General features: G+C 40.8%; 1 protein-coding gene across 1 annotated transcript in view; it reads left to right on the top strand.

Annotated features, from left to right (window-relative positions):
* The window catches only part of KLHL4 (kelch like family member 4), a 90,295-nt gene that overhangs the window by 61,381 nt on the left and 13,030 nt on the right, over window positions 1–15,884 (top strand). The window contains exons 7-9 of the mRNA XM_006096993.3: window positions 7,580–7,804; window positions 9,372–9,534; window positions 13,371–13,583. Coding sequence (XP_006097055.1) covers window positions 7,580–7,804; window positions 9,372–9,534; window positions 13,371–13,583 — 601 coding nt within the window. The remainder of the gene's footprint in view (window positions 1–7,579; window positions 7,805–9,371; window positions 9,535–13,370; window positions 13,584–15,884) is intronic.

The following is a 15,884-nucleotide window of genomic DNA, read 5'->3' as shown; positions in this document are numbered from 1 at the left end:
TCTTCAGAATTCAAAATACAGAATTACCTGTCACATATGTTTTCAAATGCATATAAGAGATGTGGGATAAATATATCTGCTATATTTAAAGTAATGCTGAAAAGATTACCCTGGAATATAGCAGATTTTCCTATACCATTCAATTTAAATATTCTATGTACAGCTGAGTAATGTAGCTTGTACAATGTCCTGACTAACTACTTCACTATTATAATCATATATATAATATTAACAATTAGTGTAGCCTAGCCTTCATTTTATAATTTAAATTGGCTCTTTAGTAAATGCCAATGATGAAGTTTGAAATAAAAAGCTAAAATAGGAAGAAGAGGATAGGAAGACAGATTTAGGAAAATTAGAATGAGGAAGTGGAAAGATAAAAATATTCAGAGAAAATTGGTTGACAGAGTGAAAGTAGTTGTGAGTTTGTAGATATTCCCATGTTTACAGTATAATCCAGGGACATTTAGTGTAAAATGATAGTCTGCTAGGTGGTGTTGAGTTCTCAGCATTCTGTGTAGTCAATAGAGCAATTGCTGATCTGTAAATCAGCATTTAGCCAAATAATCTGTTTTCAGTAAAAGATGCAGGGATTAAAGTGAAAGGGTAAATCAGTACCTGTATATTCATAAGCTTTTATTATAAAAATTAAAACTCTTGAGGTAGCCCAAGCTGGTTTGGCTCAGTGGATAGAGCACCGGCCTACAGACTGAAGGGTCCCAGGTTCGATTCCAGTCAGAGGCACATGCCCGGGTTGCGGGCTCGATCACCAGTGAGGAGCATGCAGGAGGCAGCTGATCAATTATCCTCTCTCATTGTTGTTGTTTCTGTCTCTCTCTCTTTCTTCCTTCCTCTCTGAAATCAATAAAAATATACTTTAAAAAAACTCTTCAGGCAGAAATACTTACCATGAAATTCACCAGAAAATATTTAGAATTAGAGAAAAGAAACAAATACTGTTTCCACGAATGCAATATACACAGAAAAAATCTGCTTACATTTTGACATGATATGACCTCATGCCATCTATATTATAAAAGTCCTGTGGCCCTAATGCCGTACGACCAAAGACTGGCGTGGATGGGCGTGGCCTCGCGATTTCACGTGCTAGGCTTCTAGTCTAATCTAATAAAAGAGAAACATGGTAATTAGCGTACGACCGCTACCCTTCCCATTGGCTAATCAGGGTGATATGCAAATTAACTGCCAGCCAAGATGGCGACCGGCAGCCAGGCAGCTTGAAGCAAACATGAGGCTTGCTTGCTTCAGTGAAGGAGGACTCCAACATTCCCCGCCTGCCGCTGCCGGCCTCTGACCTTGCAGTTTGAAACATTGTAACAAATATAGAAGCTAAACAAAACCCCAGAAACCAGCTTTCAGCCAGCCGAGATCTCAGAGCTGGAGTTATACATTGTTTCGATTATAGAACGCAAACAAACCAGATACCTGCTTTCAGCAACGAAAGCCTCAGAGCTAGAGCCAGAGCTAAAGCTGGCCCAGAATAAAAAGAAAAAAAAAGAAAAAAAGGAGCAGTTGAGACTTCAGTCAACCACCAGCCTGAAAGCAGCCCTCAGCCCCTCACCCAGACTGGCCAGGCACCCCAGTGGGGACCCCCACCCTGAAGGGTGTATGACCAGCTGCAAACAGCCATCATCCCCTCATCCAGGCTGGCCAGGCACCCCAGTGGGGGACCCCCCACCCTGATCCAGGACACCCTTCAGGGCAAACCAGCCGGCCCCCAGGCCTCTATCCTATATAGTAAAAGGGTAATATGCCTCCCAGCACCGGGGATCAGCGGAAGCCGCGAGGCCTCCTGGCACCGGATCAGCATCACAGGGGGCAGGTGCCCAAACCCCCCTGATTCGCCCTGTGGCTCTGTGTGTGACAGGGTGCGGCATCCCAACCCCCTGATCGGCCTGCTCTGTGTGTGACAGGGTGCGACGCCCCAACCCCCCCCCCCCACAGGCCCTGCTCTCTGTGTGACAGGGTAGAGCCATAACCTCCCCATCAGCCCTGCCCTAAGTGTGAGAAGTTGGCGGCGCCCCAACCCCCTGATCGGCCCTGCTCTGTGGGTGATAGAGGGCAGCACCCCAACCCCTGATCCGCCCTTCTCTGTGTGTGACAGGGGTGGTGCCCTAACTCCCCTATTGGCCCTACTCTGTGAGTGACAGGGGGGAGCTCTCCAACTCCCTGATGGGCCCTGCTCTGTGCGTGACAGGGTACGGAGCCCCAACCCCCCAATTGGCCCTACCCTGAGCGTGACTGAGGGTGGCATCGCAACCTCCTGATCCGCCCTGCTCTGTGCATGACAGGGGGCGGTGCCCCAACTCCCCAATCAGCCCTGCTCTGAGCCCGACCAGGGGCTGCACCTAGGGATTGGGCCTGCCCTCTGCCACCCAGGAGCAAGCCTAAGTCAGCAGGTCATTATCTCCCGAGGGGTCCCAGACTGCGAGAAGGCACAGGCCGGGCTGAGGGACCCCCCCTTCCCCCTCGAGTGCACAAATTTTTGTGCACCGGGCCTCTAGTCTATATATATAAAAGCATAAGCGACTGAATGACTGAATGACTGGTCGACCGGTTGCTATGATGTGCACTGACCACCAGGGGCCAGATGCTCAATGTGGGAGCTGTCCCCCTGTGGTCAGTGTGCTCCCACAGACAACCTCCCGTGGCCAGCCAACCTCTTGTGGTCCCTCCCTCCAGCCAGCCAGCCCTGATTGGGGCCAACCAGCCAATCTCCCACTGTCCCTGCCCCCGGCTGGCCAGCCATGATTAGCCCAGATTGCCGGCCAGGCCAAGGGACCCCACCCGTGCATGAATTCATGCACCGGGCCTCTTGTAGACTTATAATTGGCCACTGAATGCTTCATGTGCTAACTATATTGTCAGTGTAACTGATTGATTTTATTTTCTCCACAAATCTCTCATTAGAAGGCCAAAACTGAAAGTGTTTGTTTTTATATTTATTCTTATGGTTGACTTTGTAAAATTGGGATGAAATCTCCTAAGCCTGTTATAAGCTGTTTTATAACAGGTACACCACATATGTAAATAATAATTATTTTATTTAGCATCTTGGTTTTTAGTCAAAAACTTCCCTGTTGTACAACATCAACTTTTACTAAAAAATAGCAACAGCTATTGTGAATGTCTGGTAAAACACATTGCTCACAAAAATGACACTTTATTATGAAATAGTGACAATTTATGGTAGTAGTGACAGTATACTATGGTAGTAATTTTGATATTCCAGTAATTGAGTAGAAAATAAACATATATTAATGCATTAAGGAGATAATACATCAGAATTATATTTAATTATAATAATAATATTCTTATAATCCTTTGTGTTAACACCATGAAAATTGTGTGAATGAACAACAAAGACCCATTTAAAATAATTTTTATACCTGTTTCTTTAGTCATTTCTACTTTAAATCAGTATACAGAAACACACACACCAAACTGAATAAAAGGACATAAATTAATATACTGAATGGTGATAGGTAGTTAAAATTATAATGTATGTGTAGACCATCAATAATAGACTCTAAGTTAATTTTTTAACATAAAACTTTATTCTGAAATATCATGTACCGGGAAATAAGAGAAAAATCAAATTTATATTAAATTTGGCAAGTATGCCATGTTACACACACACACACACACACACATACACACACACACACACACACATATATATGTGTGTGTGTGTGTATGAATAAGTTAAATGTTAATTACCATAACTTCATTGATATGGAAGCACAATTACTAATTACCATGCCTGCCACTTTCTTTTACTGTAACGTCCTCACTCTAAATCTCCCACTAGTCATTTTTTTAAGAATCTCCCACTAGTCATTTTTTTAAGTCTAAAGTATTCTTTTTTAAAATATATTTTTATTGATTTCAGGGAGGAAAGGAGAGGGAGAGAGAGATAGAAACATCAATGATGAGAGAGAATCATTGATCGGCTGCCTCCTGCACGCCCCACACCAGGGATCAAGCCCTCAACCTGGGCATGTGACCTTCTGGTTCATAGGCTGAAGCTCAACTACTGAGCCACTACGACTGGGCTAAAGTATTCTTCAAAGCATTGTTCAAAATGCAACTTCCCTGAAGTCCTTGGATTTCTCCACCTATATGTAAAACTTCCCTTCTCTTAATTCTCTCAGTAGATAACAGGCATTCTACTGTGTATTAACTGATATAAGCAGGTCTCCTCTCCTGCAAGGCTGCAAGCACCTCCAGAAGATGCGTGCATCTTGTTTATTTTTTTAATTTACCTTTATTGTTGAAAGAATTATAGATGTCCCCTTTGATTTTTTTTCCAATTGAACTCTTCCACCCAGCAACCATCCCTTCCAGGCCTTCACCACACTATTATCTGTATCCATGGGCTATGCTATATGCATATAAGTTCCCTGTTTAATCTGTCTTTACCCACCCACCCTCATCTTCCCTCTGAAATTCTTCAGTGTATTCCATGCTTCGATGTCTATGGATCTATTTTGTTCATCAGTTTATTTTGTTCATTAGATTCCACATATGAGTGAGATCATGTGATACTTGTCTTTCTCTGACTGGCTTATTTCACTTAGCATAATACTCTCCAGGTCCATCCATGCTGTTGCCAATGGTAAGAGTTCCTTCTTTTTTATAGCTGTGTAATATTCCATTGTGTAGATGTACCACAGATTTGTATCCACTCATCTGCTGATGGGCACTTGCACTGTTTCTAAATCTTAGCTATTGTAAATTTTGTTGCTATGAACATAGGGCTGCATTTGTACTTTTTAATTGTAGTTTCTGGTTTCTTTGGATATATTATTAGAAGTGGGATCACTCAGTCAAATGGAAATTCCATTTTTAACTTTTTGAGGAAACTCCATACTGTATTCCACAGTGACTGCACTAGCCTGCATTCCCACCAGAAGTCCAAGAGAATTCCTTTTTCTCCACATCTTTGCCAGCACTTGTCATTTGTTGATTTGTTGATGATAACCATTCTGACAAGTGTGAGGTGATACATCATTGTCCTTTTAATTATTTGCATCTCTCTGATTAGTGACCTTGATAATTTTTTCATATGTCTATTGCGTATCTGTATGTCCTCTTTGGAGAAGTGTCTATTTAGGTCCTTCACCGATTTTTAAATTGGATTGTTTTCCTGGTGTTGAGTTGTGTAAGTTCTTTATATATTTTGGAAATTAACCCCTTATCAGATGTAGCATTGGTGAATATGTTCTTCCATATAGTGCGTCCTCTTTTCATTTTGTTGATGGTTTCTTTGCTGGTCAGAAGCTTTTTAGCTTTATGTACTCCCAATTGTTTATCTTTTCCTGAGTTTTCCTTGCCCTCTGAGATATTTCAGCAAATATATTGCTGCCAGAGATGTCTAAGATTTTGCTGTCATGTTTTCTTCTATAATTTTTGTGGCTTCACAACTTACATTTAAATCTTTTATCCATTTTCATTTTATTCTTGTGTATGGTGTTGGTTGGTGATCTAGTTTCTTTTTCTTTTTTTTCTTTTTTTTCCATGTATGTGTCCGATTTTCCCTGCACCACATATTGAAGACACTGCCTTTACTCCAGTGTATGCTATTTCCTCCTTTGTCAAATATTTATTTATTTATTTATTTTTTCTTCACTGGGAGGAGAGGGGGAGGAGACTGTCAAATATTTATTGACTGTAAAGATGTGGGTTGATTTCTGGGTTCTCTGTTGTTTCACTGTTTATATAATTGTTCTTATGTCAGAACTCGGCTATTTTCATTACAATGGCTTGCAGTATAGTTTGATATTTGGTATTGTAATACTTCCAACTTTGTTCTTCTCTCTCAAGATTGCAAAGGCTATTTGGGTCTATTTTGGTTCCATATAAATTTTTGGAATGTTTTTCTATGTCTTTGAAACATGACCTTGGTATTTTAAAAGGAGTTGCATTGAACCTATGGATTGCTTTGGGTAGTATGGACATTTTGAGGTTAATTCTTTTTTAAAAATTTCTTTTTTTAAATATTTATTGTTGAAAGTATTACATAGGTCCTCCTTTTCCCCCCATTAACCTCTTCCAGTCCACTTCCATTTTCCCCTGCCCAGGCCCTTACCACCCCAATGTCTGTGTTCATGGATTATGCCTATACACATACAAGTTAATTGGTTGATCTCTTCCCATCCACTCTCTCCTGACTTCCCTCTGAGGTTCAACAGTCTGTTCATGCTTTTATGACTCTGGGAATGATGTTAATTCTTCTACTTTGTGAACGTGGATATCCTTCCACTTATTTGTATATTTCTTAACTTTTTTCATTTTGAATAACGCATGTCTATATATTTTATTATTATTATCTTTTGTTGTTGACAGTATTATAGATATCCCCCAATTTCCTTGCCCACTTTAATCTGCCTCCTCCCAGCCCCTGTTCTACCCCAGGCTTTAAGATGCTATTGTCTATGTCCATTGGTTATTCATATTTGTATATAAGTACTTTGGTTAAGCTCTTCCCATCTGCCTCCCTCCCCTCTGAGATATGTCAGTCTGTTCCATACCTCCATGCCTCTGGACCTATTTTGTTTGTTAATTTATTATTTCATTAGATTCCATTTTAAGTGAGATCATGTGATATTCATCTTTCTCTGACTGATATTCCTAAATTTATTTCTTCAATATCAAATAATTTTCCCAGTACAGGTCTTTTACCTCCTTGGATAAATTTATTCCCAGGTACCCTATTATTGCAATAGTAAATGGGGTTGATTTTTTAGTTTATCTTTCTGATAGTTCATTATCGGTGTATAAAAATGCCATTGATATCTGGATGTTGATTTTGTAGCCTGCATCTTTGTGGAATTCATTTATTAGATCTAGTAGTTTTCTATATACAATATCATGTCATGTGCAAATAATGTCAGTTTTACTTCCGACTTTCTGATTTGTATGCCTTTTATTTCTTCTTCTTGCCTGACCACTAAGACTAGAACTTCCAGTACTATGTTGAGTAAGAGTTGTGAGAGCAGACATCCCTGTCTTGTTCCTGATCTTAGGGGAAACACTTTTAGTTTTTGCCCATTGAATATGATGTTGGCTGTTTTTCACATGTGGCCTTTATTATGTTGAGGTATGATCCTTTTATTCCCACTTTGCTGAGAGTTTTTATCATAAATTGGTGCTGGATTTAATTGAATGATTTTTCTGCATCTATTGATATGGTCATGTGATTTTTATCTTTCATTTTATTTACGTAATATATCACATTTATTGATTTGCAAATATTGTACCAAACTTGATCCCCAGAATAAATTCTACTTGACCGTGGTATTTGATTCTTCTTAATTTATTGCTGGATTTGATTTGCTAATATTTTGTTGAGGGTTTTAGCATCTATGTCCAGCAGGGATATTGGAGTATAATTCTCTTTCTTTGTAGTGTCTTTATCTTGTTTTGGTATTAGGATAATTTTGGCCTTGTAAAAGAGCTTGGAAGGCTTCCCTCTTCTTGAATTTTTTGGAGTAATTTGAAGAGGATGTGTGTTTATATAATTGGTTCTTACCATTGTTCAATATCCCTCTAACAGGTACCACTACAATAGAAAAATATGACCTCAGGACCAATACCTGGTTACATATTGGCACCATGAATGGCCGTAGGCTTCAGTTTGGAGTTTCAGTTATTGATAATAAGCTCTATATTGTGGGAGGAAGAGATGGTTTAAAGACTTTGAATACTGTGGAATGTTTTAATCCAGTTGGCAAAATCTGGAGTGTGATGCCTCCCATGTCAACACATAGGCACGGCTTAGGTAAGAATTTAATGTTATATGGTTTATAAAGAATGTATATTTCACAGAACTATTTAAAAATTAAATTCAGCTGCACATTATTGGGATGTAGCAAATCCTGTAGTCAAAATGTCTCCAAAATGCAAATAGTCAAAGCCTTTAAAACTTTTTTTCTTGTTTCAGATGTCATACTTGTTACAATGGATAAAAACTTTGAGAAGGATTACATTATTGAGGAACACAAAACTACAATAGTTTTGTTCCAAACTCAATTTAGAGGAAAGAGCACTTGATAATGGAGAGACGTGTTTCTAGTTAGATGAATCATGTTCTTTTCTATAATAGGCAAATCTATATTTCAGCAAAAAGCCTATGATGCAGATCCAAGGCAGGGAAAAACCACTTCAGTTGAGAGCAGCTCTAAGTTATATGTAATCCAGAGTTTATAAAAAAGTTTAGGAAAGATGCAGTGGAGACATCTAGAACAGTGGAGAACTTTGATTCTCCTAAATATCTGTTAGGGTATATCTTTGTTCTTACTAGTCTTCATACATTTTCAATATCATAGTCTTTTGAAAAAAAATAAACATAATAATTTCCTTGTTACTTTTATTTATTGATTAAGGTATTACATATGTGCTTCTATTCCCCCAGTGCCCCCCCGCCTCATGCCCTCACCCCCTGGTGTCCATGTCCATTGGTTATGCTTATATGCATGCATATAAGTCCTTTGGTTGATTTCTCCCCCTTACCCCCACCCTCCCCTACCTTCCAGAACTAGTTTTACACAGCTAAAAAGTGGCAGACCCAGGTCTGGTGTCATTTGCCCCCAAATTATCTGATAAATAGTCTATTTCAAATGTATGATTATATTAATTATATTCAGCTCAGTTGTGTCAGTGATTCAAAGACATAGCTTAGAAAATATATCTTACAGAGAAATCAGAGCAAGTTTTAAAATATATTGATGTTACTAAAGAGATAGGATAGGTGATGAGGATATATCTGAGAGCTCATTGAGATGGTAAAGAAGGTGGGGGCAGGGGGGACTCATGTATTCCCAGAGCAGTTGAGAAGCAGTTAGAAGGGGTATTTATAGTATCTAATATAACACATTTGTAAATACTCCTCAAAAACCCTATCTATTTAGTTATCTGATGAGAACCTTTTTTATCCCTATAATCTTAACAGGCATTAGAAGGACAACAGTTAGCCTACATTTCTAAGATTTATCTAAGATTCAGTGTCATATCTCATCTACTTCTTACTTTAAAAATGGCATTGAAATTATGCCAGAAAAACCAATTTCCCTTATCTATCACATCCTCAGAAATGATGTGTTCCACTACCTCCTTTGGCTTCAGTATGACAACAATGATACATTTCCATGATAACGGTAATTATGCCTGAAAATTTTCTTGGATTAAAATATCATATTTAGTTTCATATCAAGATCAGTAAATTATTCATGTGTACACAAAATCATTTAAGAAACTAAAACAAATTTTTAATCAGTTTGTTGCTTGCATATAATAACCATTATATGTATCATACCTAGGTGGGCCCTCATGCTGTTTTTATTCTTTAGGTGTAGCCACACTTGAAGGACCAATGTATGCTGTTGGTGGTCATGATGGATGGAGTTATCTAAATACTGTAGAAAGATGGGACCCTGAGGGACGTCAGTGGAATTATGTGGCTAGTATGTCAATTCCTAGAAGCACAGTTGCTGTTGCTGCATTAAACAACAAGTGAGTAACCTAAAACGTGCATGGTCTTTGCTCCTAGGTCATGTACTACAGCACTTCATTGATGTGATCCATCAATCAAAAAGCATTCCCAGGCCCTAGCCAGTTTGGCTCAGTGGATAGAGCATTGGCCTGTAGACTGAAGGGTCCTGGGTTCGATTCTGGTCGAGGGTATGTATCTCGGTTGCAGGCTTCTGGCCTTTGTTGGGGGCATACGGAAGGCAACCAATTGATGTGTCTCTCTTATATCAGTGTTTCTCTCTGTGTCTCCCTCTCCCTTCCATTCTCTAAAAATCAATGGAAAAAAATATCCTCAGGTGAGGATTTAAAAAAAAAAAAAGCATTCCGAATGACCAGAATATCCTAGTTATCCTATATAATAAAAGCCTAGGTGGTATCACACCCTTGCGTGATGCCCTTGAGCGACATCATCACAAGATGGCCACCACAAGATGGCCAGCAAGAGAGGGCAGTTGTGGGTGATCAGGGTGGCAGGAGAGGGCAGTTGGAGGCAAACAGGCCAGCAGGGGAGGGCAGTTGGGGGCGACCAGGCCTGCAGGGTAGGGCAGTTGAGGGCAATCGGGCCAGCAGCGGAGGGCAGTTGGGAGCAATCTGGCTGGCAGGGGAGTTCAGTTGGGGGTGATTGGACCAGCAGGGGAAGGCAATTGGGAGCCATCGGGCCAGCAGGGCAGGGCAGTTGGGGGTGATCAGGCTGCCAGGGGAGGGCAGTAGGGGGCTATTGGGCCAGCAGGGGAGCAGTTAGGTGTCAATCAGGCCGGCAGAGGAGCGGTTAGGGAGCAATCAGGCTGGCAGGCAGGTGAGCGGTTAGGAGCCAGCAGCCCCAGATTGTGAGAGGGATGTCCAACATCCCCCAAGGGGTCTCAGATTGGATAGGGTGCTGGCTGTGTTGAGGGACAACCCCACCCCCTGTGCACGAATTTCATGCACTGGGCCTCTAGTCAATTATAACAGGCTTTTCTAAGAGACGTATGAGAAAATGCTCAAAGTCCCTAATCATCTAAGAGATGGAAATTAAAATGAAAATGAGGTATTACCTCACACCTGTCAGAAAGGCTGTCATCAATAAATCAACAAATGACAAGTGCTGGCAAAGATGTGGAGAAAAGAGAACCATGGTACACTGCTAGTGGGAAGGCAGACTGGTGCAGCCACTGTTCAAAACAGTATGGAGTTTCCTCAAAAGGAACTCCCATTTGACCGAGTGATCCCACTTCTAGGAATATATCCTAAGAAATCAGAAACATCAATCAGAAAGAATATATGCACCGCAAGTTTATAGCAGCACAATTTACAGTAGCTAATATTTGGAAACAGCCCAAGTTCCCATCAGCATGTAAGTGGATAAAAAGCTATGGTACATTTACACCCGTGATGACGAACCTTTTGAGCTCGGCGTGTCAGCATTTTGAAAAACCCTAACTTAACTCTGATGCTGTGTCACATATAGAAATTTTTTGATATTTGCAACCATAGTAAAACAAAGATTTATATTTTTGATATTTATTTTATATATTTAAATGCCATTTAACAAAGAAAAATCAACCAAAAAAATGAGTTCGCGTGTCACCTCTGACATGCGTGTCATAGGTTCACCATCACTGATTTACACAGTGGAATACTATGCAGCTATAAAAAAAGAACTTTTACCATTGGCAACAGGTTTGATGGACCTGGAGAGTATTATGCTAAGTGAAAGAAGCCCATCAGAGAAAGACAAGTATCACATGATCTCATTCATATGTGGAATGTAATGAACTGATGAACAAAATAGATCCAGAGATATAGAAGCATTGAACAGACTGATGGATTTCAGAGGGAAGGTGGGGGTAAGGGATGGGTTGGGAGTGATTAACCAGGGAACTTATATGCATATATGGACACAGACAATAAAGTGGTGAAGGCCTGGGAGGGGCAGGTGTGGGGTGGATCAATGGGGGGAAAAAAACTAAGTGGACATCTGTAATACTTTCAACAATAAAGAGAAAAAGAATAATAACAGGACTTTGTTGGTATTCCTCCTTTATTATGATGGAAATACTTGTCTAAAATGAACATTTAATTAAATATTCTATAGTCTCTTGCTATTCAAATGTGGTCCTGGGACTAAGAGTGTCAGCATCACCTAAAATCTACTATTTAGAAATGCTGAATCCTAATCCCACTCTGGAACTTTCGAATCATAATAGGCATTTTAAGAAGATCATCAAGTGACTCCTTGTGCTCATTAAATTTGAGAAGCACTTCTGCATTCAAACCAATCCCAGCTTTACATTCAAGAAGCCTCCATTTATTACATAATAACTTATTTTTGACTTATCAAGACTTTGGCTGTCTTCGTAATAGGGCAAGTTTTTTTTTTCTTTACCATATACCAGGGGTGGGCAAACTTTTTGACTCGAGGGCCACAATGGGTTCTTAAACTGGACCGGAGGGCCGGAACAAAAGCATGGATGGAGTGTTTGTGTGAACTAATATAAATTCAAAGTAAACATCATTACATAAAAGGGTACGGTCTTTTTTTTTTTAGTTTTATTCACTTCAAACTGGCCGGATCCGGCCCGCTGGCCGTAGTTTGCCCACGGCTGCCATATACTGTCTTGAGTATTTAGGGTTCCCAACTCTAGAATCACATTTGGTCCCATCTTTCTAAACCTTTCCTACTTCCTGATCACTTGCCTATAAGAACAAGCTAATATATTAAAACCCAATGATGTTAGAGGTTGCTAGAAGTTGAATTTATTATTTATTTCAATTAATTGTATGTGCTTTCTGACAAGGGACCTTTGGAGACAAGGACCAACCAGCATATAGGAGGGACTTGAATGAAGAGAAACTCAGACATGAGGATGGAACAGTGGCAGAAGACAGCCTTGTGTGTCGGTACTGACTATGCATCAGGCCAATACGCACATAAATGGGCTCAGTAGATGGATATGCGTCTTATGCAAGAAAACGTAGGGAATGTCTATAGTTAAGGGGAGACCTAGCCTTAGAGCTTAAAATACTCTGAAATCTGTTTATCCTGGCCTCAACTGAATGATTACCAGGTGACTCAGTAACAATCTCCTACCTATTACCACTTATCACAACTGAACATGAATGGCAGTTATAGACATAGGGCTTAATAAAGTTTATGGGAGAAATGTTATAGCTACTATATCTTTATGGGGAAAAAATCTTTTCTTTCTTGGTTCTATTCTATTCCCTTAGTCATTTATCAAGCTAACATATTCCTAGTGACAATTATACTTTTTTTACTAAATAAAGTAGTTCATAAAAACAACAGGGATTCTAATGCTAGGCAATTGAACTTAGGTAAAATTGTAAGGTTGTTTTTTAATGAGGTATAATTAACAAATATTAAGAATGTTTTCACTATCAGCCTTCTTTCTCTGTACATAATTTCCCATGGGATCTTTTAATCTATTATGTCTAAGTAACCTTCACAAGTTTGGAGTAGGTCAGATCTATTATTTTAAAGTAACTTCCAAAAGTTTGGAGTTGGGTAGACCTTACTGTGCCTTCCATTCAAAAACTCAGACTGTCTGCTAGAAAATCTTAGGATAGCAGAATACACAGAATGGGGAAAAAGTAGGTTTACAATTGTGAGTATGCAAAACAGAGTTTACAAAACAGAGTTTATTCTTGTATTGTTATTTATTATCTTATTGTTGTTATTTTTCATATGAGCAACTGTAAACCTACTTTTGCCTACCTTATATAGTCAGAAACTTAAAATGCTTTGTGCAAGGTTCTTTTACTTTCATTCTATGCATGAATTGGAAAAACACACATTTCTGTGTTTTTTTTCTTTCTAGGCTGTATGCTATTGGTGGACGTGATGGAAGTTCCTGCCTGAAATCAGTGGAATACTTTGATCCACACACTAACAAATGGAGTCCATGTGCTCCAATGTCCAAAAGACGTGGAGGTGTGGGAGTTACAACATACAATGGATTCTTATATGCTGTTGGGGGTCATGATGCCCCTGCTTCTAACCATTGCTCCAGGCTTTCTGACTGTGTGGAACGGTAAAATATTTATATTTATTTATATATGTATTTACTTGGTTATTTTTTTTAGAAAAAAATAGGCTACCAGAATATAGTTTTCTAAATAAGTGTTAATCATTTCAGAGGAGGGATTCCAGAAAATGGCGACCAGCAGGAAGGTAGGGAGGGAGAGAGTGTGAGAGCGCAAGGAAGTGATAGAGGAGTGTGTGGAAGTGTGTGGTGTGTGTATATGAGCTAGGGACAGTTAGATTCTGCAGGTCTTCTAAGGGGCTGCTAAACCGGGCAGTCTTAGGCAGCGGAGTCCCGCTGCTCCCCGCGCGGACACTCCTGGGCGGCCAGCACAGGCTCAGCGACCACGCCATCTTTGGAAACAGAGCTGCTTGAGACTAGGATCCTGGCCTCAGCACCACCCAGTCTGATCGCAGACGCATACCAGGACCCTGCAGCCACTGGGGACAGAGACCTGTGACCACAGCTACAGACCTGCGGACACCAAAAGTTCAGAGATCCCCGCTGCAGATCCGTGAGTAACAGAGCCCATCCCCCCTTCCCACAGGCTCGTGGGCAGTGCTGAGTAACTAACTGTTAGACCCACCCCTTGCCGAGGCCTCAGTGCGGCAGGAACTTTGGCCTGGAAGTGCGCGAGCACCCTGGAACTGATCCTTTGTGCACTGCCGGCTTCGGAGCCCTGGGCTGGTTGCAAACCAAACGCGCGAGCACCGGGAACTGATCCTACGCCCACTGCGGGCTTCAGAGCCCTGGGCTGGGAGCAAACGCGCGAACGGGAATTTGTCCGCGTAGCACAGTCCCAGGGACCCCGTTTCTCGGGGCAGGAGGCAGCACCAAGCACCAGTGACTTGACTGTGTTTCTTATCACCTGTGCCTGAGATCCTGATTCCCTGTGCATTCATACTAAGAGCCAGTGAATCCATTTCCTGGTGCAAGGGCACACAGGGGCCCGGATTCTCAAGGCGAGGTCGCGCAAAGCAGCAGAGACTCTGATACTGGTCTCTTGGGGAACTCTGACTCCTGGCGCATGCTAGGGGGCTCTGGTTTTCAACACGGTGCAGGCAGGGTCCCTGATTCTAAGGGCACATATGAGGCCACATTGAGCGCTGGCAACACTGACTCAGAGCGAGCCTGGCTCCCACCAACCAACAACAACCACACAGCTTAGTGTCAGAGCTCTTCAGTGACACTAGGGTGGTGGGAGGCTCCCACTGCACACAGCCCAGGCCCACGCAACTCGACCTTTGAACCATCGGGAGATAATCAGAATGAAGAAACGACACAACACCCAGAGGAAAGACAATGAGGAATCACAAAGAAAGGAGATTAATGAAGTTGAAGCATGCAACATGACAGAAAAAGAATTCAGAATAATGGTTGTACAATTCATTCACCGGATGGATGAGAAAATCAACAACCTATGCAAGAATCAGGAAGAAATGAAAAGTGATATAGCTACAATCAAAAACACCATGGAAAGTTTCAACAGCAGACTAAAAGAAGCAGAAGACCGAATTAGTGAGTTAGAAGATAAGGTAGAAAAACAAGCTCAATCTGAACAGCAACTGGAGAAAAAAATTAAAAAACAGGAGGAGAGCCTAAGGGAGCTTCAGGACAACATGAAATGAAGTAACATACGCATAATAGGGCTGCAAGAAGGACAAGAAGAACAGCAAGGATTAGAAAATCTATTTGAAGAAATAATGACAGAAAACTTCCCAGATATGGGGAAGAAAAAAGTTACACAAGTACAGAGAGTCCCAGGCAAGATGAACCCCAAAAGACCGACACCAAGACACGTCATAATAACGATGGCAAATGTACAAGACAAAGAGAGAATCTTAAAGGCTGCAAGAGAGAAACAGAGAGTTACCTACAAAGGATCCCCCATCAGATTATCAAACGATTTCTCAACAGAAACACATCAGGCCAGAAAAGAATGGACAGAAATTTACAAAGTGATGCAAAGCAAAGGACTGAATCCAAGAATACTCTACCCAGCAAGGCTATCATTCAAAATTGAAGGGGAAATAAGAAGCTTCACAGACAAAAAAAGGCTAAGGGAGTTTATCACCACCAAGCCAGCAATGCAAGAAATGATGAAGGGACTGGTGTAAAAAGAAGAAATAAAAAGCCCAGAAAGAAAACAGCCACAAAAAAATAGAAATGGCTACAAACAAGTACCTTTCAATAATAACTTTAAACGTTAATGGACTAAATGGCCCAATCAAAAGACATCAAGTGGCTGAATGGATAAAAAAACATGACCCATACATTTGCTGTCTACAAGAGACCCACCTCATTAGAAGG

Source organism: Myotis lucifugus, unplaced genomic scaffold (genome assembly GCF_000147115.1).
Source record: "Myotis lucifugus unplaced genomic scaffold, Myoluc2.0 scaffold_192, whole genome shotgun sequence".
NCBI lineage: Eukaryota > Metazoa > Chordata > Mammalia > Chiroptera > Vespertilionidae > Myotis > Myotis lucifugus.
The sequence above is the reverse complement of the archived record's forward strand: the minus strand, read 5'-3'. Positions and strand labels throughout refer to the sequence as shown.